Source organism: Typopeltis vanoorti, chromosome 18 (assembly GCF_054136105.1).
Source record: "Typopeltis vanoorti isolate ZY-2024b chromosome 18, IOZ_Tvanoo_1.0, whole genome shotgun sequence".
NCBI lineage: Eukaryota > Metazoa > Arthropoda > Arachnida > Uropygi > Thelyphonidae > Typopeltis > Typopeltis vanoorti.
In genome coordinates, this window is record NC_143566.1 from 108,063,348 (window position 1) to 108,088,929 (window position 25,582).

General features: G+C 35.1%; 1 protein-coding gene across 2 annotated transcripts in view; it reads left to right on the top strand.

Moving 5' to 3' along the window:
• Positions 1 to 9,762: 9,762 nt before the first annotated feature.
• Positions 9,763 to 25,582, top strand: part of LOC150097045 (guanine nucleotide-binding protein G(s) subunit alpha) — a 320,682-nt gene continuing 304,862 nt past the window's right edge. For both annotated transcript variants that reach the window (XM_090408599.1, XM_090408598.1), the window contains exon 1: positions 9,763 to 10,171. In XM_090408599.1, coding sequence (XP_090264725.1) covers positions 10,033 to 10,171 — 139 coding nt within the window. In that variant the 5' untranslated portion in view covers positions 9,763 to 10,032. The remainder of the gene's footprint in view (positions 10,172 to 25,582) is intronic.

The window sequence follows — 25,582 nt, forward strand, 5'->3', positions numbered from 1 at the left end:
TTTTCCTAAGCGTGTCATAATCACCTGCCTTGTAGTTCCACAAATACCCCTTCTTGATAGAATATTCCTCACGTTTTATAATCTTCCAAGTCAAGAGCACATGACGACTTTCACCAATTGGAGACAATGTTGTCACCTTGGTTACGGATATCTCTTCTGATGATATGGCCAGATCCAATACTCTCCCTCCCCTATTCCCTTCCATCCCAATGCTGCCTTAAGTAATTATCTCTTAGCAGGTGTATAAATTCTATTTCCTTCTTGCCATGCAATATTTCTCCCTTCTAGTCTATATCTTCATCTCTATATCCAATCCATTCATATCCAGTCCATCTATATCTATAGATGATGAATAAGCGTGGAGATAATTTGCATCTTTGTCTTATTCTTGAAATTACATCAAACCATCTTCCTGTAGTCCCTTCAGTTCTAACCGCTGACTTACACTTAAATGTGGACTATGTATTACTCTGTATAACGTTCAACTTACCACATATAATATTTTGAGACTTTTTTCTGATATTTTGCGAATTTCTTTTCTAGCTCTACAAAACCGAAGTACAGATCCATGTCACATTCTCATGATTTCTCAACTATTTGTTGTAAAGTTAACATCTAAAGTTGAAACCTTTTGGCCAGAAACCGGCTTGTTCTTCTCCAAGTTTTTTCCCACAACATTTCTCAACCTTTTTTCAAGTATGCTTGCATAGATCTTACCTGGAACACTTAGTACAGAAATTCCTCTGTAATTCGCACATTCAGCTTTAATCTGTTTTTTTTATAGATGAGAACTATGATAGCTCTACTCGAATCATCTGGAATTCGTCCTCCTGATCAGGCCATCTGAATCATGCAGTGTAATCACCGGAAAACTTTTATACCTTCATATGTAAGCATTTCTTGTAATATATCATCTATTCCAACTGCTTTTCGATATTTCAAGTCTCTGATTTTTACCTCCAGTATTGATATGTGCTCCTGTTTGCATTCTTCCTCTCGCCAATTTTCTACTAATTTTGTCATTGCTTGTTTTGTTTAACACTCTTTAATTACTCTAAACATCTAAGAAATCCTTACCTTCATTTTCATGTCACCCTTGTCATCTTTGATTATTTCTTTTACAGTACTCTTTGATCCATTTCTGAGGTCTCAATAGTTCCCCCCAGAACATTTTTCCATCTTCCTGACATTTATTTTATTTTTTTTCTGTTCTTACCAAAGTCTTCCAATGACTTTTATAACAGAATAATGAAATATAAAACATTCACACAAAAATAACCAGCTAACGCCTTTTACCCTTATAGGGAATAGGAAAGACAGTTTTTAGCCCTATCTAACTTTTGAAGATTGAGTGAGTAGTTCAATAACTATCACTAACTTTAAGCTTGTTGTGGCAACTGATGAAGAGACTGGCCAAAGATTTTCCTAGAAAGCTTCTAGAAGAAAAAACCTGCTTGCCTGTGCAAAAGATCGACTAACTCGGGAACTTGTTGAAGAAAGGATTAGAAGTCTCTCAAATCGGCGACTAGAGTTGAACTTAAGAATATCTCGGACAGCCTAGTGCACAGGATATAAAAGCCACTTCCACTGAGTTACACAGGGTGACATATGTAAAGCAATCATAAATAATATTTTAGCAATTTTAATAATTTTAAATTTAGCTATTAGGTCTAAAACATATAAATATTAAATTTAAAAAATTCCGGTCCTTAAAATGTACAGAGCTTGTGTAGCTGAGTTGAAGTGGCGTTTGCATTCGCTGTATTATACTACCAGAAGGATGACCTAGATTCAATCCTAGTCACCAACTAGAGGAACTTTTTCTAAGCTTTCCTTCGACTGGTTCCCGAGTTAATAGATCTCTGACATAGGCAAGAGGTTTCTTCTCCCACAAAGAAAATCAACTGTAGAACCCACAGTAATTTTTCAGACATTAAAATATTGAGTTAGGAGCCACATGATGGCGGCACTTGTTAGCTATCTCTTCACTGGATACGGTTTAAAATTAGTGATAATCTGGGGCTGGCTATTTCTGATTGGCTACCAGTGGAGATTGAATAGCTCACTCAGTCTTCTAAATTAAATAAGGCTAAAACAACCTCACCTTATAAGGTAATAAAAGGGTGTTAGCCGATTTTTTTTAATGTACCAAAGTTCCAGCTAAATGTTCTCCATCCTCACTACGTTGCTGAGTATATCATAAATGAGCTATAACTTTTTTACACTCATCAGATTTATTTGAAAAGTACCAGCATTTGATTTGCAGAATAGCATAAATTTGTGAAGACATCGTGAGAGTTCTTGCATAAACAAAGGAAATGTTAACAATGGAAAATTCTACTGTGAACAATTTCAAACTGTATTGTATGTAACTAATTAAAAATGTTGCTGCTGTAATGTCCTATATGTTTGGTTATATATGTAGATTCTATTGAACTAATATTCACTGTTAAACCCGTCATGGGTTCAAGACTACTCGGATGTTTTAATTTTGACTATAGAACTTACACTATTTCAGACTAAAAGAAATAGTGTTAGGGTTAGGGACAACGAGATGGCGGCAATCGTCTGCCATCTCGTCCTCCCTAGATGGCAATTAATATTCTTCATAATCTGCTATTTGTGATTAGTTGTCTATAATCTTCAAATCTTAAGGATATGGAGAATAAAAGGTATTAGCAGATTTATTTATTTTATTTACGTTTGGATCCCTGAGTAATCCTATTGCAATCTTCCTGGATTTGATAATACCTTAGACCTCCAGCAAAAAAAGCTAGTTCGATTTTCGTTGTTGACGAGAATAACTATTTCCTAGAAATGATTTCTACCAGTTCTCGTTCATCGATGTTTGGCAGGTTGTGGCTGTTTAATTATGGCAAAAACATCTAAGGATATGAGAGCAGTATATTTCGTCTCTGCATTTCATGTGTTCTGGCGGATATATCTGTTTTGGAAGATGAAAAACCCGAGTTTTGGGGAAGAAAATCCTTTCTGCATCCATAAGACCAGCTAACTCGCCTTCTGTTGAAAATCGATCTTTGACATAGGCAGTTTTCCCCTTCCAGAAACTTGAGCTTCTAAACTATTTTAATTTTTTTTTAGACAATGATATGAATTACAAATTAAGATCACAAAATGGAGATAGTTATCTTCCTTACTATGCTCTCCCTGATGTCTTGAATATCATCAGTAGCTATGAACTCAGCTACTAGTGACAGCTAAGGTTAGCTATCACAGACAGTGTGACATCAATTTCCAAAAGAAAGTTAGAGTTTTACCTTAAATGCCTTTTTATTCCCTTTTAGGAATGAAGAAAAGGCATTTAACGTAAAAGAGGTACATAAGACCATTATATTCCTTTCTAGTTATTAACTATAAAATCTTTTTGCAAGCCGTTTTCCGTGTTACCTGAGATGTTGTTTGACTGGCAGGTCTCTTTCTTCCCGGAAATTTATTTGGCTTTTAATCCCACTCTCAAGAAAAATAGAACTCAACTATTACACACACAATTACATATAGTATTAGGATTAGGGACCATGAGATGGCGACATCAATCTGCTATACTCTTCTCTAGAACGGCGATGAAATCATTGATAACTTTGGGCCGTATGTAAGTGATAACTATAATAGACATTAGCTGCCCATCGATCATCGAAAAGCTAGTTCGTGATAATACGACCCCATCTATTCCCTTTGGGAGATAAAATGGCAGAGGATTTATTTAATTTTATTTTTAATCATATGATGATTGTCTGCAATCATTTTCTTATTAGTTTCAAGCTACATTCGCCCCTGTACATAATAAATAAATATATATAAAGCTCAAAATGGGAACTTAAATTTTGAACATTGTATAAAAGATCATGTTAAGATATCCTTTTGGGAAATCTAGTTCACAGCTCTAGCCGAAAACATTATATACTATAGACTAGGGATTCTCAACCTGTGGTACGCGTACCCTTTGGGGTTACGCGTACCATACACACACACACACACACACACACACATATATATACTGTATATACATATCTGGTATATCATCTACCAGATACGGAGTAAGCCCGAAACATCACACTGATATTATTACGAGGATGAAAATTCTTATTCGTCTCAATGTAAACCTTAGTTATAGTCTATGAAACTCTCAGCTATAATTCAACTATCATGTAAGCAGTTCTCGAGCCCAACGACGCCAATATGCATAAATGATATTTGAATAAAACGTACAAACTTGGCTTCAATTTAGAAACGGCTACTTTATATCAATAATTAGTGGTATTGTTGCCAGCGGAGAGGAAACGCTTTAATGCAGTTGCCAAGGGCTTCAGAGACGGGATAAATTAGTTGTCGAAATTGTCGCACTATAAAAGGCTTAGCTATGAATTTGCTATGGACATTAAATTGGTTCGCTGCTGATTGTTGTTATTGCTGTTATGGAGTAATTTCAGAGGGGAATTTGCATTCTCAACAATTAAAGGCATCCCGATTCCTGTTTTCTCAAAAATCTAATGTATAAAAGTGACTCACCTTTACGCATTAGATTTTTTTTCCCTCCTGAGATGGCCGTTACTTTTTACGAAGTTGGTAAAATGGTCGACAAGATAATTAAGTTGCCAAAATCATTTGAACGATTAGACTTGTAGAAATGTTTGCAAAGGTAGTCTTCCCCCCACTCCCATTTTTGTTCAAGTGAACCGAAAATTTCAGATAATTTAAGCAGTATCAGAAATACTTATAGAATTAAAAACCACTGTTTAGAGCAAAAGTCTTCAACCTTTCAGACAGTGCGGCAGCATTAAAAATTTCAATGAAGCTCGCGGGTCACTAAGCTATACTGCGGTACTTAGAACTGTAAGATGCTTTCCAGATTCACAAGGAACGCTGTGCATTTGATACTTTACATAAAATCCTATAAAAATAAACAAACTCGGCTTTAAGAGAGTAGGTAGGAGTCGGGTTCATGATAAGTAAATACAATCGATACTTGAAAAAAGAGATAATTTAATGAAGAAAACATTAATTTTTTACAATGTCAATGGGCAACTTGGCAATGTTTTTCCTTGACCAGCTTGTCGATCTTGGCATCAATGTTGGAAGTCGCTATGCGCAGAGTTTCTCGAGATGTTTGTCCGTAATCTGAGTTCTTGTCTTGGACTTCACATGCTTCATTCTGGAGAAGAACTGCTCACATAAGTATGTGCTTCCTAACAAAACGCACATCTTCAAAGCATGCTGGCGAAGATTAAGGAATGCGTCCTCAGAAATGTAAGCAAGGGCCCATTGAATAATTTTTCTCTCAAAGAAGAGTTGTTTTGGAGTTCAAGTAGCTCCATTTGTAGTTAGCCTGGCATTTCGTCAGAATTGACACTGAATGGCATTGAAAATAAATCTAAAGAAGACTGTTGGTTACGAAAATCACTAAATCTCTCTTCGAACTCACTTCGGAACACGGCTAATTTAGTAGCGTATTCATCAAGAGACGAACAGTTGGACTCAGCGAGAAGCTGAAAATGAGTTGTCTTTTTTTTAGCGAGTTGGGCCTCCCAAAGTTTAAGCTTGACCACAAAAGCTTTGATGATCAAAAAGAGTGTGCGCCAGTTGATCTTTGGATTGTAGCCGCGTATTTAGGTCATTCATATGTAACGAGATGTCGGTCGCAAAGGCAAAGTCTGTCATCCACTTTTTTTCGTTAAATTCCGCAATCGGACTCCCATTGGTTTGCATGAACTGCTGTATTTCGCTCCTTGAGTCAAAGACTCTTTTAAGAACCTTCCTTCTGCTCAACCAACGCACATCACTATAATAAACCACATCGCCGTGATCCGGTTCGCACTCTTGGAATTGACGATGATTCAGTCATCTTGCCCTAAAATAATGTTGACGACAGTCACAATAACTTTCATGACATTCTCAAATCCAATAGTTTTCGCACAAATTTCGTGCGATTGGATTAAGTCGTGCGAACCTGCGTGCGCTTATACACGAATATCACGACTGACTGTGGATGAGATCCTCTTGTATTTATATGAAAATAACGAAGTATCGAGATGTATCTGGAAGGCACTAGACAGCGCACTCGAACGAACTATTGCTTCAGCCATTTACCTGCGACGTTAGTACTAGTACATAAGTACCGCTTGGCGCTGGCTGAAGAAGCATGTCTATTTAATATTTAGTTTTTAGGATTTTATGTAAAGTATGAAATGCACAGCGTTCCTCCTGAATCCGGAACGCATCTTAGAATTCTAAATACCGCAGTATAGCTTAGTGGCCCGCGGGCTTCATTGAAATTATTTTTTATTTAATCGCGTTTATAATGTTAAGTAGTTTTTTTTTTCCAAAATGGCCGGCGAGCCACGGCAAAGAGCTCCGCGGGCTCTTTGCCGTGGCTCGCGTTTTGCCGTTTGCCACGGCTCATTAAAGACCCCTGGTTTAGAGAGTATATACGCTATTCCACTCAGCCAGCCGTGCTTGCTTTTTTGAATGATGTTTCTAGTTCTGTCTATTAGTTCTGCGGTAGAGGAGAAGATAAAGTACGTTATTTCTGAGAGTTTTTCGCGTTTTCTTTTCATTTTTTCATTAACTGGATTTTTTTTCTTTAGACTTGGTTGATTCTGCTGAATATTTCTGTCGAATAAAAGCGGCGAATCGATGATATTCAGCTTAGACACCGATTTACAGTGGATCGAATTATGGTATCATAAATCATCATCTTTTCAGGGATTTAGGCCCAGTGGCCTGTTCCAGTCTCTTTCCATCTTTTCCTTGGTCGTCCGTGACTGCTATATCCTCCAACTGGGTGGAAGCGGAGTAATTTTTGGGGTAGTCTTGAACTGTCCATTCTTTCCATATGTTTAATCTACTTCTTTCGGTATTCATATACTTTTTCCAATACTGAGTCTAATTTTAGTTCTTTACGTTTTCTGTGTTTCTTCTTTTGTGTCAGAGAGTATAGCCTGCTGTCCTTCAGAGGAATTTCATTTCTCCAGTTTCCATTATTTTTCTTCTGCAGCTTTTATAGTCTACACTTCACTTTTGTACAGTAGAAAACGTCTTGCCAAAACTACATAAACTCTTATTTTTGTATTCTTTTGAATTTGGCTAGGTTTGAAAATATTATTCATAATTTCTGTTATCATTAGAAAATTTGAAATTTTGATGTCAATCTCACCTTCTTTTGTATATGATACAGCACATCCAAGATATTTGAAGGCAGTTAATTATTATATGGTATTATAACTGTAATAAAAGTACTCAGCTTGTAGTGGTATACCTGGTCTAGTCAGTGTTGTAACTCTTGGTATAGCGTTTGTTGACGGCTGTATCAGTATTTAATTTAACTCTAATTTATTTCATATTCTTCGGACACTTTTTATTCTATGTATTTTCCGCAAACCAAGGACCCCCCCCCCCTCCCTCCCTCACACACACACACACACACACACGCGCGCGCGCGCGCGAAAAATTTTAAATGTTTCAATGAAAAAGAATTAAGTAAACTACATTAATAAAATATTATATTAATAAAAGAAGTGCTAAAGATCCAACATATATACATATACTGTCACCCAATAACGGTGAGGACCTGTAGTAGTACTAATGATGTCCTATTATAGGTTCCCCACCTCTTTTTTTTATTACCTATTTTATTAAATTTTTACATGATCCAGAACCTCTGCTCTAAGAACCCAACATGGAACTTACTTTTTTTTAAACCACTTCAGGCCTTCAATAAGCGATGTAGTGGTCTTACAACAGGCAACGAAATTTACTCCCACTCAGGAGCGGCTCGTGCATAGGCAATACGAAACTGCAGCACCCCCAATTTTTCTCGATATATAAATATATTTATAAATTTATTTATATTTGCTTGTAATATTTAATTTGATCATAAACAATCCTATACAATTCTCTTATTTTGTGTAAAAAATAATAAAAATCCATCTTGTCGCACTTGACGCTAGCAGCACTGTGTTTACCACATTGTCATATATTACTACGCGCGCAAGCACATTATAAAGAGAGACGAGCTATTAGCGTAATGCAGCACTGTCTGTCGCGCAGTTCCACTGTTGTTTATATGCAGTTTGCGATAGTAGTAGAGTGTTCACAGTGTTTATCATGTTTACTCCATCTGTTTAAATATTTGGACATTACAATTAAATCCTTTAATTGTAATGTCCAAAAATTGTAAATACATTCCTTCAATTACAATTAAAGGAATGGATTTTATTTTTAAGTAATTTTGAATTATACTAAACTGTATAATTTTATCGATAATAAACAGTATTTTTTCATGTTTAATTTTTTTTTTAATTTTTACCATAATTTTGATTTATCCAAACATGTATATACTGTACTTACAGTGTGTATGTATATTTCGAAAGTTGCAGCACCCCCCACGATTTCAAGCCAGGAGCCGCCATTGCTCCCACTTATAAAGAAATATTCACATATTGATGCCTATGGAGGGTTTCAAATCCGCTTCTTGTTAGTTGGAAATAGATAAAACTATCTATTTGGCCACTTTGTAGTTTGCAGTTTGCTACACAATATTATTAATCTCTTTTTTTCTATTCTCCTTCCCTTAATATTTCACTGACTGAATGCCTTTAGCATAAAATGCCATTTGTCAGAAAGGATCAGCGTTCGCTTCGCTTCGTAGTAATAGAAGAATATTTATACAGAGCAACTGAACGTGACTTTTTAAATTATCTTAACTCATACGTGAATGGCAATCTTCGGTGATCCAGTATAACATGCAAACCAGCCAGAGATGTTTGCAATTTATAGAAATAATACATTTCCCACATATATATCTCCAACTTAAACTGTAAGTTTTGCTCCTTTCTATGACCAAGTCATGAATGGGGCTCTAAATCACTAAATCTGCATTGCTTGTCATTACTCCACTGAATACTCAGTGGAAACAGTTTCATCTAATTCTCATTGCAAATTGCGTTGAGACATTGGTTATCACTTGAATTGTTCAATGTCATGTGGAATAAAGTTTCTGTGACATAGCTCAATGTAAGGAAAGAACTAAAAGTTCAGCACTAAGAGTGTTTTTTAATATTTTTTACCTTCTTAATAATGTGTTAACTATGATATTGAATACTCTTATATATTTATGTGTCTCTCTCTCTCTCTCTATATATATATATATACAGCACACACACACACGCACGCACAGCTTTTAACTTAAAATTTAATCATTATTCAGTCGCGTAAATATAGATTGAGAAAGCTATTTCTGTTCGAAAGTATTATGCACTGTGAGGCTCTGAGGAACAGGCCACTATTATTTTATTATTTGCTTATTATTTTTTTTTTCAGAATAATTTATTTAAACCCATGAGTCGGCTATTCCGATGCAGTAAACCTTGCTAATACATTTTTTTAAAAAAAGAACAATAGACATTGGGAAGTCCTCTTCCTGTATAACGTAACTGTTGCGTTTTAGATTTTATGTACACCTATCTGGAACCAAAAAGTTACTGTAAACTAGATAGTTTTTACTGTCTTAAAGTTGACTTGTCAAAATTTCATTTAATCTATCCATTAATTAATTAATTATACATTTTTACTCCACACTTTATATTCGTAATTTAATACTTGCAAGGTTTGGACCGAAACTCTGTCTGAACACCAATAGGATCGTGTTGATTGTCGTAATATATAGGCTTACGTCTGGTTCACGTTCTGGCTAAGGCTTCATTTCCCAGAATCCTTAGCACACTTCAGTCCCACCCATCTCTTGCAGAGGGTGGCAGCCTGGTGGTAGGCTGATTAGCGTTCATGAGTACTGCCCGAGTATCGATGTGTGCGGATAGAATTCGCAGATGTGACGCTCAAATATGTACAGTGTAATAGCAGTGTCGTGACGGGCGTGTGTTTCTTTTGCTTTGTTTTTCTTATGGGAGTGAAAAGAATAAAAAAGTCTACCAAGGAGTTTAATCGGACGGTGTTAGAGTGCGAAAACCGCATTCAAATAAACCCTGGCTGTGATCACTGTTAAGCCTAACTAATGACATGGGTTGTTTCGGAGGTTCCAGCTCCAAGAGCGACGCGGAAGAGGATAAGCGGCGAAAAGAGGCAAATAAGAAGATAGAGAAACAAATACAAAAGGATAAACAGATATACAGAGCTACGCACAGACTCTTATTGTTAGGTCAGTTGTTCAAAACTGAATTACGTTTGTTTATAACTAATATGCTTATTAACTATACAGTGATTCAGTTTATTAGTTATCACCATGCAGTGGCTTTATTCAATGAGCAGCTTATATGTTATATATTGGAACAAATTTTGGTTCACATACATGCTAATATATATATATTTCTTAACTATACATTGTTATATTCTTTATTTATACCGGCATTCATTCATTTTTCCAAGGTTAGAGTAACGTTCATTTAATTTTGATTTTAATTTTTCCGATTGACAATGAATCAATTCCATCGACGTCGAAATTGAATTCATCAGCACATCAGTGGATGTTCAAGCTTGCTGTTGATTTGGATTCCGCACGTTTAATTGCGATCATGAATAAGAAATAGTAACAGTGTGACATTCAGATGAAACTAGTTAAGCTTCAGTTTTAATATTGACCCAGATGATATAAAATATTGTGATGCGTATTATTAGAAAATTAGTGTAATGGCGCAATTAAAAACCAATGGATATTAAAATAGGTTAGAGTATAGTGTGCTTTAAATTTCAGTCTTCCAGTTTGTATATACATAATCAGAATTTTCAATATTATGCTTAGGTAAATAACAACAATTTTCTTCTAATTAATATCTAAAATTGAAAAGAGAAACAATTTAAAAAATCGCCCTTATTTTCTATTATCACTAGTTTAACAGAAATGAAGCGAAATTATTGTGATGTCTGTGCGACAAGATATGTCATTTTTATTTAATTATTTTCAATGAAATATCTTATATATCTTTTTTTTGATGCTTGAGTATTTTAGTCTCTTATGAAGACTGTCTTCTCCATCCTAATATGAATTATAGGCCAAGTGGCCTGTTCCGGTTTTATGCAACACTTTCTTGAAAGATCTTCCAGTTTTCCCTTTCCCTCTTTTCCCTTCGTTTATTTAATAACTGCAATACTTTTGTAAGTCTGCTATTGTCTATTCAATTTGGATGTATCTACTTTTGTTTATATTTATACTGATGTAATAATTTATTGTTTTATATTTAGAGATTGTAGTATTTTGTTTTCTGGTCCTACGTAGTACATCCAGCTGTTATTCATTGAAATTTCATTTCTGCAGTTTATATTAATTTTTCAATATTCTTTTTTATTTTATTTTATTTTATTTTTTTACACTCCACGTTTCTCTTCCATATTACAAAAGTTGGTCAGATAAGGCATTATAGTCTAATTCTAATATATTTTATACTAGGTGGCATACATATATTATTTATCTTTGAAATTCTCTTCTCCTTTCAGTTAATTTTAAAGTAAAGATCTGTACAGTAATATCCCTGCAGTAACCTGTATTTAGTAGACCAATTCCTCTATAGTTGTTGCAGCCATCTTTATTATTATTATTATTATTATTATTATTTTATAAATTAGTATAATCTGTTCCTCTTCCAAAAACTAGGTTTAGATTGCTGAGGAACAGCAATCTAAACCTGATACATTAAAGAATTTCAAGAAGCTTTTTATTTAAATTTTCACCTGTGTTTTTCTACAAACCTGTATTTATATTATCTTCTCCTGGTAACTTCATGTTTTTCATATTCTTTATTATATTTTGTATGTTCTGATGTAATATTTTCTGTTAGGTCATTCTTTGTTTTCGAAATATCATCAGTCCTGCAATTCTGAAAACATTATTCTATGTTCTATTTCTATTATTTTATATGTTTTTGGTTGGGGCCACTTAAATATCAAAGCTAGATAACTGTGAGGATACTTCTGCATCACTTTTAAGGGATACAAAGAACCAAAATGGAAAGAAAATTGAACCAGCGGAAGAAGTGGTAAAGTATCGCGTGGACATAATTGGCATTACTAAGATAAAGAATAATAATAAATTTAGTTTAATCCTTTATCCAAGTGTGAGCAAACAAAGTTTGCACCTGAAAGCATCTTCAGGACTGGGGTAAGGTGATACAACACTGGGCAACTCGTTGCAAAGGTGGAGCAGGGTAACATCACTCCTCTCTCAGTATCTCCCATAATGCAAAACACATCTCCTTGCAGATATGTGTTTTGTTATGCATTAAGGGAAGGGCCACTACTCAGACTAGTTTCAACCTTTATTGAGGTCTCTTCAGTGGGAGCCAGGTCCAAGTGGAGATACTAGGCAGAAGCATTAGCAAGGTCATCTCTACCTATAGGAGTTGCGAAACGGTGTGCCACCTTTTTATTAAATTACTCTGGATTTAGAGAAAGATGTTGAAAGTTTATTTTTCACTTGGTTAGGCTATAATAAATTTAGTTTAATCCTTTATCCAAGTGTGAGCAAACAAAGTTTGTGCCTGAAAGTATCTTCAGGACTGGGGTAAGGTGATACAACACCGGGAAACTCGTTGCAAAGGTGGAGCAAGCTAACATCACTCCTCTCTTAGTATCTCCCATAATGCAAAACACATCTCCTTGCAGATATGTATAATGTTATGCATTAAAGGAAAGGCTACTACCCAGACTAGTTTCGACCTTTATTGAGGTCTCTTCAGTGGGAGCCAGGTCCAAGTGGAGATACCAGGCAGAAGTATTAGCAAGGTCATCTCTGCCTATAGGAGTTGCCAAACGGTGTACCACCTTTAATCTTTAAGATAAAGAAGACCAAAACAGGTAAAATTCTGTTAAATAATAAGTATATCGATCAAGGCACAAAAGGGGTAGGGATAAGAATTCAACACCAAACACTAAGATAAACTTGATTGTAAGGCAATTTCAAGTAGAGTTATGTGGGCAAACTTCAAAATGGAGAAATGGAAACTGAAACTTATTTGTGTCTATAGTCTCTGAAAATGTTCTCCTAAGGAAGTAGTATAGGAATTTTTTATGTCATTAGTGCACAAAACCATAAAGAAAATGGAAAAGGTGATCCTTCTTAGAGATCTAAAAAAGCAGAGCAGAAAATAAATCCCACCAACCACATAGAATGTTTTTGGAAGATCAGGAGAAAATGACAAAGCTAATAATAACAGTCGGTACCTGTTGTATTTCGGCTTAGGATATACTAGTTATTACTAACACCATATTCTAACATAAAGATGTGTACACGTTCACATGGAGAGAAGACACAAAAAAATAAGAAAATCCCTCATTTGACTATGTTATTGTCGATAGTTATATTTTTATGCTGGTTCAAGATACAAGAGTATGCATAAAATTTGAAATTGGATCATCACTTAGTGATCATTCAATTGATCTAAGTTGATCCTCACTTAGTTTTAATTAGAATTGAAATGAATGAATGAAAATGAAAATGAATTGAAACAATAATAATAATATAAGAAAGTTTTAAAAAGAATTAAAGGTGAGCAGCTGTTACATGTAAACTGTAAACTCAACTATACAAACATTATTCAAGAAAAAAATGAAACAGTTTGAAAACAAGATTTGATTTTTTTTTTTTTTTTATGGTGTAAAGACATCAAAGGTCATACTGTGCTAGAATACAGGTTACAGCAGTACATATGGTAAATGGTCAGTAGAATAAGCACAAACATTCATGCCACTTGAAGAATTCGAACCCACAGCCTCATGGCTGGAGAATGGATATGCGAACCACTCGCTAACCAGACCAGCTCAAAAACAAGAACCAAACCTTATAGTTTCAGTTGCAGATCGAAGAAAACCTTGATTTCTTCAGTTTGCTACTGAAGAAATGAATGTTTTCTTCAGAGTGTGCTACTGAGACTAAAGAAAACTATGAAGATGTTAATTGATTCATGTAGGGATGAATGTGGTGAAGTTGTCTTCAGAGATAAAAAAATAAGATCACGATGGTGGGCACGAGAATTTAAAGAAGCAATCCTGGAAAAGAAGAAAGCATACCAAAAGTTCTTAGGAAATAAGTCAGCAGATGCATTAAAATAATACAGAGAAAAATAAAAGAGAGCTACGCTATGTGTAAAAGTAGATAAACAAAAGTCTTGGGAAGACTTTAGTTAATATGGTTCTGGAGGCTATTGAAAAAGCTTAGAAATGGAGGAAAGAGTACTGTAAAAAGAATCAGAAATGATAATGGTGACATGAAAACTGAAGATAAGATATATTCTCTTTATCTAGAGTAATTAATTTGAAAGACTTTTAATGAAAGAAGCAGTGTTAGAACAGTAGTAGATAGTAGAAAATATTCAAGAGGAATGCAAACAGAATATATATATCAATAACATGAAATGTGGAAAAGCAGCTAGTATACATGATATTCGACCAGAAAAGCCCAAATATAAAAGTTTGACAGTGGCCACATTGTATAATTCAGAGGGCCTGGTCAGAAGGTTGAATTCCAGATGATTGGAGTAGAGCCCATAGTTCCCATCTGTAAAAAGGAGAATGATGCTGAATATGAGATCACAGAGGAATTTTTCTGCTAAGTGTTCCAGGTAAGATCTATGCAAGCATACTTGAGAAGAGGCTAAGAAAAATCATGGAAGGGAAGACAGACTTGGAGAAGAACAAGTTGGGTTCAGGCCAAATAGAGGTTGTCAAGATCAGATTTTCACTTTTTTGACAAATAGTTGAGAAATCAAGGGAATATAACAATGACCTATACTTAAGTTTTGTAGATCTAGTGAAAAGCATATAACAAGGTATCCAGAGAAAAATGTTTCAAGATTCTACAGTTATACGGAATAAATTGACATCAATAAAAAGACTGGAACTATGAAAATAGGTAGGGACATAGAAAACCTCAAATGCATTCTCAGTGGAGAACTTATAGAACAAGTAAAATATTTCAGCTATTTAGTGATGATGGCAAATCAAATTTAGAAATAGACAACAGAATGAGCAAAGCAGGTATGGTGAGGAGTCAGTTGAATAAATTTGTATGAAATATGAGAGAAATTACCAAAAACACTAAACTAACAGCATACAAGAGAGTGTTCAGATGTTTTAAATTTTGGATCTGAGTGTTTGATTAGAAATAAAGAACTGATCAAAGATTAAAGACTGATATAAGCATTCATAATACAATTTAATTAAATAACTACAGCACAAAGAGAAATAAATTAATTATTTCAATATTTTGTCTCTGTCACAGAGACATTTTCAGAAATACAGAGTTAAAATTGTAATAACACACACACAAAAAAACCAAGAAACAATAATTGGAAGAGATGAAATTAGACTATACTGTCCTATGAGGGGCACCCTGTGTGGGTGCTGTTGGCTTACCTTAGATGTTGGGTTGCAGGCCTGAGAATTAAAGTTTCCCAAATCTTGGACAACCACATTTATTAAGATTAGGATGTTTTTTTAAAATCCTCTACTGATTCTGCATACATAAGTTTATATTTACTGTGATCGAGCATGATAGTTTTCTTCCATCTGATTCTGTACAAGGTATCCAAGGTATGGTCTGCTAGACCTGACTAACCATAGTTGTGGTAGTGGATGTATTTTTTTGTGTTCATCTAGGCAGATGTTAATAGACTTCCCAGTCTTACCTTGATATTATAAGTTGCAAGAACAAGGAACCTTGTAAACACCTGAGACAGAGAGGAGAGGAAGTGGATCCTTAGGAGAGTAAAGAAGGGAAGCCAGCTTCAAAAATGTTTTGAAAGCAGTGCAGAGAGTATATTTTTTTAAAGTTTGGGCTATTTTTTCTGAAGTGCCCTGGAAGGGAATAGTAATGACATTGTTGTAGTTTTTATGTTGAAGTGGAGGTGGAAAGGACAGATAATGCAATAGATTTTTTGGCATTATAACCATTGGATAGGAAAGTTTGGTGAATAAAAGCAAGTTTTGCTGTAAGGAAAGCATGGGTGGAACAGAAGTTGGAAGCTTTGTTGACATTGGTTTTGATGACACCATATTGTTGAGAAGAGGGATGATGGGAAAACTTATGTATCTCCCTGTATGATAGATTTTTTTTTTTTGTCAACCACAAATGAAAGGGCAGATGTGTGATTAGAGGCAAGCCATTTGTGTCTGAGACATGTTGCCAAATAGAGATCACATCATCAATATATCTTAATCAGATAAAAGGTTCGAGACTGGCAGTATCAAGATCATGTTTTGCAGAATACTCCATATAAAAATTGGCAGGGGTAGTGTAAGCGAGTCCATGTATATGAGAGTTCAGAGTTCTCAGAACTTTCATATTTGATATATTAGATACTTCAGAGGCAGAATCATATTAAAATGAAGATATTAGGAAGGAATTCAACATTGTTAGTATTCAAAAATGATGTGAGCAGAGCCAATCTAATGTGGTATGACCACTTAAACCCCCCCCACCCACACACTTTTTTTTACACCATCCAGGTATTTCATAGCAGGATAGTGGGGAAAAGATCCAGAAGAAAACCAAGATCTAGGTGGGTTGATTCAGTCAGAAGTGAATTAGAGGACCAAAATGTTAGTTATGACAGTATTGAAGTACTGACAAGTAGCAGACTAATTTGAAGAAAAATTGTTGGTAGGAGATTGGTTGTAATGCAGACTTTTAATCATATGGTACTATCAGGGTAGCCTGTACTCTTCCCCCCTTTGAGGGTACATATCAAGAAATTTATGATGATGAGGTTTTTAGTTGTGGCTTTGATATATCTTTTTTTTTGGTTCTATTACAAAATTGCTTAATATTTCTATGTGTTTTTTGGTTTTTTTTCTCTGTTCACAGTAGTTTCTTTTGTATTCTATTTGTGATTCTGTTTTCTTGGTTAGGCCACTTCTGGTAGGTGTCTTTTTTGGTTTTTATTATATTTTCTGTTTTAGGATTTTGTTTTTCTATCAGTGCATTTTTGACATCGGTGCTAATTAATACTAGAATCTTGAAATGAGTAGTTTTATTTGCCATCTTGGTTAAAAATCAATTTTTTTCCATCACTTTATAAAAATCAGAATGATTTACTATTAATGTCCATGAGTGTGGTTAGCGAGAGTGGTTATTGGAGGTCTGAAATGGCTTGAAAAAGTTCCATGTTTGTCTTTAGAGCAGGGTTTCTGGACTATGTGAAAAATAAATTAAAAAAATAAAAAATATATATAAAATTGATAAAAATAGAAAAAAAAATCCTTAGCCCACCCATGGTACAAAATATACTATATGTTTGTAAATAACCTTTCATGGGTGAGAGCATAATAAAAAATAAGACTAGTTTTTTTGCTTAGAGGATCGTGAATGGATGAAATGAGTTGCCAGAGGTGGTTGTGAGTGCTTCATCAGTGAGTGAGTTGTTTAAGGAGAGGTATGATAGATGCTATGTGAATAATGTGTCTCCCACAATGAGTCTTCTTAATCCATGAAAATACCTGTAATACCTGTAATAATAATAATAAATAATCTCTTTTATTAGTTTTACCTGTTACTTGCTGCAACTCTTTATATAAAAGACATTTTATTCTTCTTTCCCTTCTTCCTAGTGCACAAGCATTGGTTATTGTTATGAGGCCTCTCTCTATGTAGGCCAAATGGGAAGGTCAGGGGCGAACTGCATGTCTGCTCACCTAAAAGATGTCAAAAAAAGAAGACAGCATAAATCAGGTTTGGCTTCCCATACGGCACAGGCCATCAAGTAGTTTGGCAACAAACAAAAATGCCTTGTATTGATCATAATTGTTTTACAAGAAGTTCAAGGAAGCCTCTGAAATGCTGCAGATCCCCATGCAATGTAACAAAAATCAAGGCTTAATCCTACACCAAGTTTGGTCTGTTTTCATTAAAAATTTAATTGCCACAGACCTAGGATACAATACACGTGATGCTACAGACAGTAGCAACTAGCATTGTTCCAACATGTATGCAGTAATTAATTTAAGGTTTTTTATTCTGGTTATTTATTTATATGTATGAATTGTGAAGTTCTGATAATATGGCCTGGTTGGCTGAGTGGTTAGCGTATCTGCTCTCCACTCAAAAGGCTGTGGGTTTGAATCCTGCTGTGTGCATGGATGTTTGTGATTGTCTGTGAAAATAGTGGTGGTGGTGGTCAGTGGTAGGTGGCGTTGGTGTAGGTGATGAAAATAGTTGTAGTTGGTGAATTGAGTGGTCGAGACGGAGAGTTGTAGAGTAGGTGTCCTCCCTCTATAAGTCTTTGGACTCCCTGCAGGTGTCATGTAATAATAATAATAACATCTGATATGTGTAATTAATTATTTCTATTCTTTTTTTCTGTACACTAAATAAACTTTCAACATTTTTCTGTACACCTTTGGCTGATACTCTTAACGATGTAAGTCTAACAACTTATGAATCTTGTAGAGTTATATGAATGATTAGAATGCATTGCCTGAGAGTGTGGTGTCCACAGATAATTTGAATGTGTTTATGGCAAGGTACGATGAGCTGTGTGTATGACAAAGGGACCTCCTTGATGAGTCTTTGACTCCATGGGATCTTAGGATAATAATAATAATAATAATAATAATAATAGTAATTTTATTAAACTCGTTATTTATCTTAAAACATATGGTCTTGGTACCAGAAGCTTTCTGCAGAACCACTTAACCACAGAAATTTATGCCATTGATAGTTTTATTTATTTTTTTATTATTATCCCATGGTATTATTTACATTAGATCATACAGATCAAATTCATGTATTTTATACAGCACCTTTTCTGGGGGTCTCCACACGGTTAGCCTAGTGGCTATGCGCTTTGCACCCATATGCCTGGGGAAGGAGTGTCCTAGGTTCAATTCCTGTTGGTGATGTGAGGAGCTGAAGGATCTTTCTCAGCCATAGCCAAGTTAGCCGGTCTTGGGCATGGACAGTAGGGTTTTTTTCCCCAGTTTATCCAAGGGTTTTTCATCCCGCAAAGCAGGCAAACCGGCCTTGAGAATTCATCACTACAGACATAGGATACACTGGGGTGTAGGGCTGACCACCTTATCCTGTAAACGGTTTGAGATCCGATGATTAACCCTTGACACTGCAAGGTAAAAGAGGGAAAGGAAGATGAGATGAGACCTTTTTTGGGTTGTTATAAAGTTCACATTTAGAAATATTTATGCAAGTTAGTAAATGCAGTGGTGATGCTTCCTTGATGTTACAGATTTTGCCATTGCTAAACTTGATTGGTCTTGAGACGACAGCAGCATTTCTTTTTTCCCATAAAAAGAAAATGTAAAAAGAATGATTCTCCAAGACAAGACTCACCACTGATATTCAGCAGAAAAACCAGCCGCTACCATCAACTCCAAGTTTAATTGCTGTGCCACTACACCATTCATTGATAGTAAATATCATCTGTCATTTACCACTAGTTGTCAGTCGTAAGCATATATTACCACTTTTAAGAAATTAAATTTTTTATTATGATTAGCACCTGATTAGACTGATTTCACGGTTTACAGATGCATTTACAGAAATACTTTCATCTCGATACATATGACACTGGTTGGGTTCATCATCAGTGGTTCTGCCTATAACTTTCTACCATCAAATTTTGTGATCATAATTCTAGGATAAGGTGGTTACATAAGGTGCTCTTATGTGAATTGCATGTGTACTGGTCTCGATTTTATCTAGCCATGGTATTTATTTTCCTTATTTCACTGTGTTAAAGTCAAATAATTTAAATTAATAATTACTGTATGTTAAGAAAATGTGTTATGAGAATTTGAATACTTCATTTTTAGTTTCTAAAAATTACACAAAAATTTTAATTTTATTTCAAGTTATCACCACTTTCTCTCTTTTATATGTGGAACATTATCAACATAAAATTGATGAGGTTAGGAGGATCACTAGGATATGGTGGCCTTTTGATGAAGTTTATTTAATTTTTAAGCTTTTATTTAATTAGTAAGCTATGATTTCACCTAGATCATCAAGGCATCTTCATAGGCACAAAGATATAAATGTGCACATGCATGCAAGCACGACAGAAAGAGCAGGTGCAGGTTTAGTGCAAAATGGCTTAATCTTGATAATGTAGATCTTGATTATTGGGATGACAATTGCCATAATAATAGTCTCCCATATTTTTTGTAGGATGAGATAGCCTTATTTATTTAGGTTTGGGGAATGTTGTGCTGTTGAAGATTCAGAAAATATTCTCAGATAGAATGATTTTTCCCTCTCTGAATCTGATGAACTGAATCGTTAGCATGGTCTGTAGTCCTGGAGTAGCTGTAGTGTAGATAGTGGATGCAATTTTTTAAAAAATTTTATTTTTATTTTTTTATGTTCATCCAGACAGGTATTCGCAGTTCTTCCAGTTTTACAAAATGGAACAATTTGCAGCTAAAAGGAGTACTGTAGATACCATGATAATCTAAATGATGGAGGGGATCTTTTAGTGAGTGGATAAGGATAGCCAATTTTTTTAGTAAGGCTTGAAAAATGTTGAATGTTATATCTTCAAGAATGCATAATTTTTTTTTTTTTCTGAGGTGCCCCTAGATGTAAGAGATGGCAATGGATTTTTTGTGATTTGGGTTTTGAGGAGGGTTAAGCTTGGGGAGTTTGTGCATGCATGCATATTCTTCTCTTTGTACTTATGAAGATACTGGGGGTGAATAAAGCAAAATACTTGTTTCATAATTAAATAAACATTTAAAGACACCAAGCTTCTGTGAATTGTTGCTCATCTTAAACAGATGTGGTACAACACAACTGAAGAAGCTATTTATTCTACTAGCTTCTTACATCCTATGGATGTAAGAAGAGTATAGTTTATATGGAATATAGTTTAGTTTATCAATTTGAAAACATATAGGAGCATATGATTCTTGAAACATAAAATAACATTAAGAGAATTGTTGTTAAAATTATAGTTAATATTTTGTTGCTATGTCACATGTGCTTCATTGTTGATTACTGCGTAACACCTATTATGATCTAGTTCTCTAAATTTCAGGCATTTCATATAGGGCTGATCAGAGTTGGTTTATACATAATTTCCAAGGCTTCTTTCAACTTATGAATATAGCCATTAAATTTAATATACGACACTCTTCTTGTTATTACTTATTGGAGAAAACAGATGTAGAAAACAGATAATAATTAACTAACTAAATTTATTTAGTTAATTAGATTATTTAGCCAGTTATTTTGCTTTGGTTAGCAAGGCATTTTCGTGGGCACAAAGGATACTAAAGCATGTGCACAGGCACACCGACAGGAAGGCAAACAGATTAAGTGTGAATGTAGGATCCTATAGTCCCAAGTAGCATCTTCTTGCAGTGGAATATTGCTGAAGGTTTCAGTATGATGTTCTCTTTGGTAAAGCGAGTCACTGAATTTCTTGAAATTTGAAGAATGTTGTCTTGCTGTGGCTGATTCTAAAGAGTCTTTCTGATTTATATCTGCTTTTGTATAAAATGGAAGGTTTTGGATCTGATGATCTGTACTCATAGCATGGTCTGGTACTCCAGATGTCTGTAGTGTAGGTAATGGAGACATAATTTCTGTGTTCCTCAGATGGATGTTTGCTGTTCTTTCTGTTTGTCCCAAGTAAGATAGCTTGTAGGAGTAAGAAGTGCTTGTAGACCAGAGTATGATCTAGATCAGAGCTGTCCAACCTTAGGTAATCTGAGGGCCGCATTAAAAAAAAATTATCGTAGGGCCGCATCACAATGCATATCTAGTAATTTGGTGAGCAGCAGCGACACAACCTCCAAACGTTCCCAGTGAGAGCCCAGAGCATGCGTATTGGAACAAAACAGTGTAAGAACCAGGGGCGGCTTGTGCATAGGCACTGCGGAACTGCATCATCTTCGATTTTTCTCGATATATAAATATATTTATTAATTTATTTATATTTACTTGTAATATTTAATTTTATTATCAACAATCCTATACAATTCTCTTATTTTGTATAAAAAATAATGAAAATCCATCTTGTAGCACTTAGGGGGGGGGGCGAAGGACGTTAGCATAGCAACATGACACTGTGGTAAACACAGTGCCATATTGCTACGCATGCAAGCATATACACGCCATAGTGAGATGCGAGCTATTAGCATAATGCGGCACTATCTGTCATGCAGTTCCACTGTTGTTTATTTGCAGTTTGCTCCAGTAGTAGTGTTCATAGTGCTTATCGTGTTTACTCTGTCTTTTTAAATATTTGGGCATTACAATTAAAGACATAACATTTGTTATAGTTTTTATTTTAGAACATTATTGGGGTTATGGTAATGGATTTTATTTTTAAGTAATTTTGAATTATATCAAACTGTATAATTTTATCGATAATAAACAATATTTTTTGATGTTTAATTTTTAAAAAATTTTTTACCATAATTTTGATATTTTATCCAAACACGTAAACGTTGCACTTACAGTGTGTATGTATATTTCGAAAGTTGCAGCACCCCCACAATTTCAAGCCACGAGCCGCCACTGGTAAGAACGCTTCTTTGACACATCTAATATTTGAAACACATGTGGGTATATAGTGATGTAAACACACCAAATAAAATGATCAATATCAAGATTATCGATTAGTGATAGAATTAAAATATGTTATATGTTATATGCATTCGATTCAAATTGTTATTTTATTTTTTCATTCGTGAAAATCAAAACACACAGGCAGGCCGCATCTGGTCTGCGGGCAGTGCTTTGGACAGCCCTGGTCTAGATGATGGAGAGATCTTATGGTGAGGCAGATAAGAGTAGCCAGTTTATGGTATGGTTTGAAGGAGGCCTGTATGTCATACCCTTTTTAGAACATATGAAATTTTTTTTGAGTTGTCCTAAATGTAGAGAATTGCAATGGATTTTTTTATGTTCTGCATTTTGGGGAAGATTGGGTTTGCAGGTAGGCAGGATGTTCTGCTTATTTTGTGAAAGGGTGAGGCATTGGTTAAAAAAAAAAGTGTCTCAGATGGTTCTAGCTTTATTTGCTAGAACCATCTGATCACATTAACCTCTCCTATCCATGCTCATGGGAGATAGCTACCATGGTAAAATATTGGCTTAATAATCTAATTAGCTAAATAAATTTAGTTAGTTAATTAATATCTAAAAATGTTTGTTTTCTCCACTAAACATCAATGCAAATGATAATCAACTTCTAAGGATCCAGATATTAGTTCACAAATTACCCTGATGTTTACCATATTGTAGTGATTAGCCAGGCCTGATTTGTGAGATCTTTCTTTCTCATCTTTCATGAAAAAGAAAGATCTCACATCCTTGACATGACTTTCATGTATATTTCTCCTGAACATCCTGTGTATGTAATGTAGCATAAGCCACATGCAGATTTTTTTTTCTTGCAGTGACAATATTTTAGCTCTGAAGGGTGATAAAGATGCTGCTGAGGTATTTTAGATTCTAACACCTGCAGATGCTTGTGATGAACAACTTGATCAAACAAGAGATTAAAGACCAACTAAGATCGCAACATCTCCCATTGTTCCACAGATTTATGGAACACTCAAAATTCAAAAACATGGTTTTCTGTTATGACTGAGACATTCTCCAACATATAACCTTGCTAAATATTTAACCAAGTTTCAAACATCTTATGTTGGTAAAACAACCTCTCACATCAAGAACTCAAAGGATTTCATTGGCAAAGTGAGACACTATTTGGATTCTATGGACATATTAGCCAGTGAGGCATAACAAATCTATTTATCAACATGCCTATTTCCACCAGATGCCATCACTATTTTTGGACATATAGATAACACGTTTAAAGCTTGAAAATGAATGCCATCAGCAAAAAGGTTTATTCATTTATGGGTTTATTCATTTCACCAACCCTGACTGATGTGCATAGGAAATCCTCTGTAAAGATATCCATTGAAAGACACCATGCTAAATCATCAAAACTCGATTTTGAGACTATATGGTGTGAGGTAGAGTGGAATATAAGTTATTTAGTGGAATGTCCAACTGTGGCTAACCACCACCATCAGGTGGTGGTCAGCCATATTTGGACTATGTGAGGAAAAGATATATTATTATTATTATTATTATTACAGTAACCTCCATGGAGCCAGTAGACTCATTGTGGGAGGCCCACTTAATTAGCAATATGTCTATCATGATTAGTATGTTATTTTCGATAACAAAACTAATGTAATAAAATCCACTTTCATTTAGGAGTGCCCCTTTTTAATACCTATAACTAACACTGGGTTTATTTGTTGTAAGATTCGATATTACTAGTTACCAACTACTTTCGCCACGTGAACTAGTGGCTTTATCTGGGTTTGGATGAACATACAAATATAAACAAACAACAAGTTTTGATTATGAATCAATCCATTACAAAAAAAAAATACCGAATGCGTAGGAACCATTACACAAATGCAGTAGAAACATATGGAGCATGGATGCTGGCACATGGTCAATTATTGTTCAGCAGGTGCATCCGATAGTTAGCAGAGAAATTAAACTCTGATGTGTTTAGAGATCTAATGAGTGATTTCTAAATGTTACATGGAATTATCCCTTAGTTTCTTTTTAGGGTACCTTGTGAGTGGATTACCACTGTATCTTCTTTTATGTTGCAGGAGCTGTAGTCTTTTTCTATGTATGGCATGGAGCTCTTTTCCCATTCAGTGTTGTGACGAGTGTTGGAGAAATGGAATGCCAACCCTGAACTGTCTTCTCTGTTGTTGTTGTTGTCTCCAATATATTCCTTTTGTCTTATTTCTAAACTTTTCAAAGTTTGTCCTATGTAATTAAGGCCACAAGAACATGGGATGTTTTAAATTCCAGGATGCTTGTTGAAAGAGTTGTGGTCCTTTGATGAGCATAACAGATTTTGTACTGTCGTAATTGGTTTGAAGGCTACTATAATGTCATAAGATTAGCAATTTTTTGTGAAAGTTTGCCAACAAAAGGAATGGAAATTGAAGTTCTATAATGAATGTCATGGATTTGTTGTAGAGAGGGATTAGAGACCACTTATGCTCAACGACAATGCCGTCAGTGCCTTAAGCCTCAGCCAAAATTTCGCGGTCGCTCCGAAAGAAGTGCCAGTGCTTGATGTAATGTTTAACATCGAACGCGGGATCTGTCGCTTAGCGCCGGAGATAGCAAATAATATCAGGCTTGACGTCTCCAACAACCTCGCCCAGTCTTCACCTCCAAAAAGTAATTTATCTTCCGCCCAACACACTGCTCTCATAAAATTACGGAAAGAGAAAAGTATTGTCAATCCCAGAGCGGATAAGGGTAATGTCACAGTCGTTCTTAAGGCCACGGAATACCATCGGAAAATGGGAATTATCCTCCAAGATCGCTCGACCTACACCCCCGCTAGAACACAACCCCACAAAAAGCAAAAGTTAAAAAAAATTAAAAAACTTACTTAAAGTATTGTCCTGGCCTCCAGACATCACGAAAAAACCCAAACTGTCAAAACAACTGGCCAACTCTCTGACCCCCCCTCCTCACTGGCCTTTCCACATCCTATATAAAAAAGCTCTACCCATTTTAAAACCCTTATAGAAAATTTAACCTTAA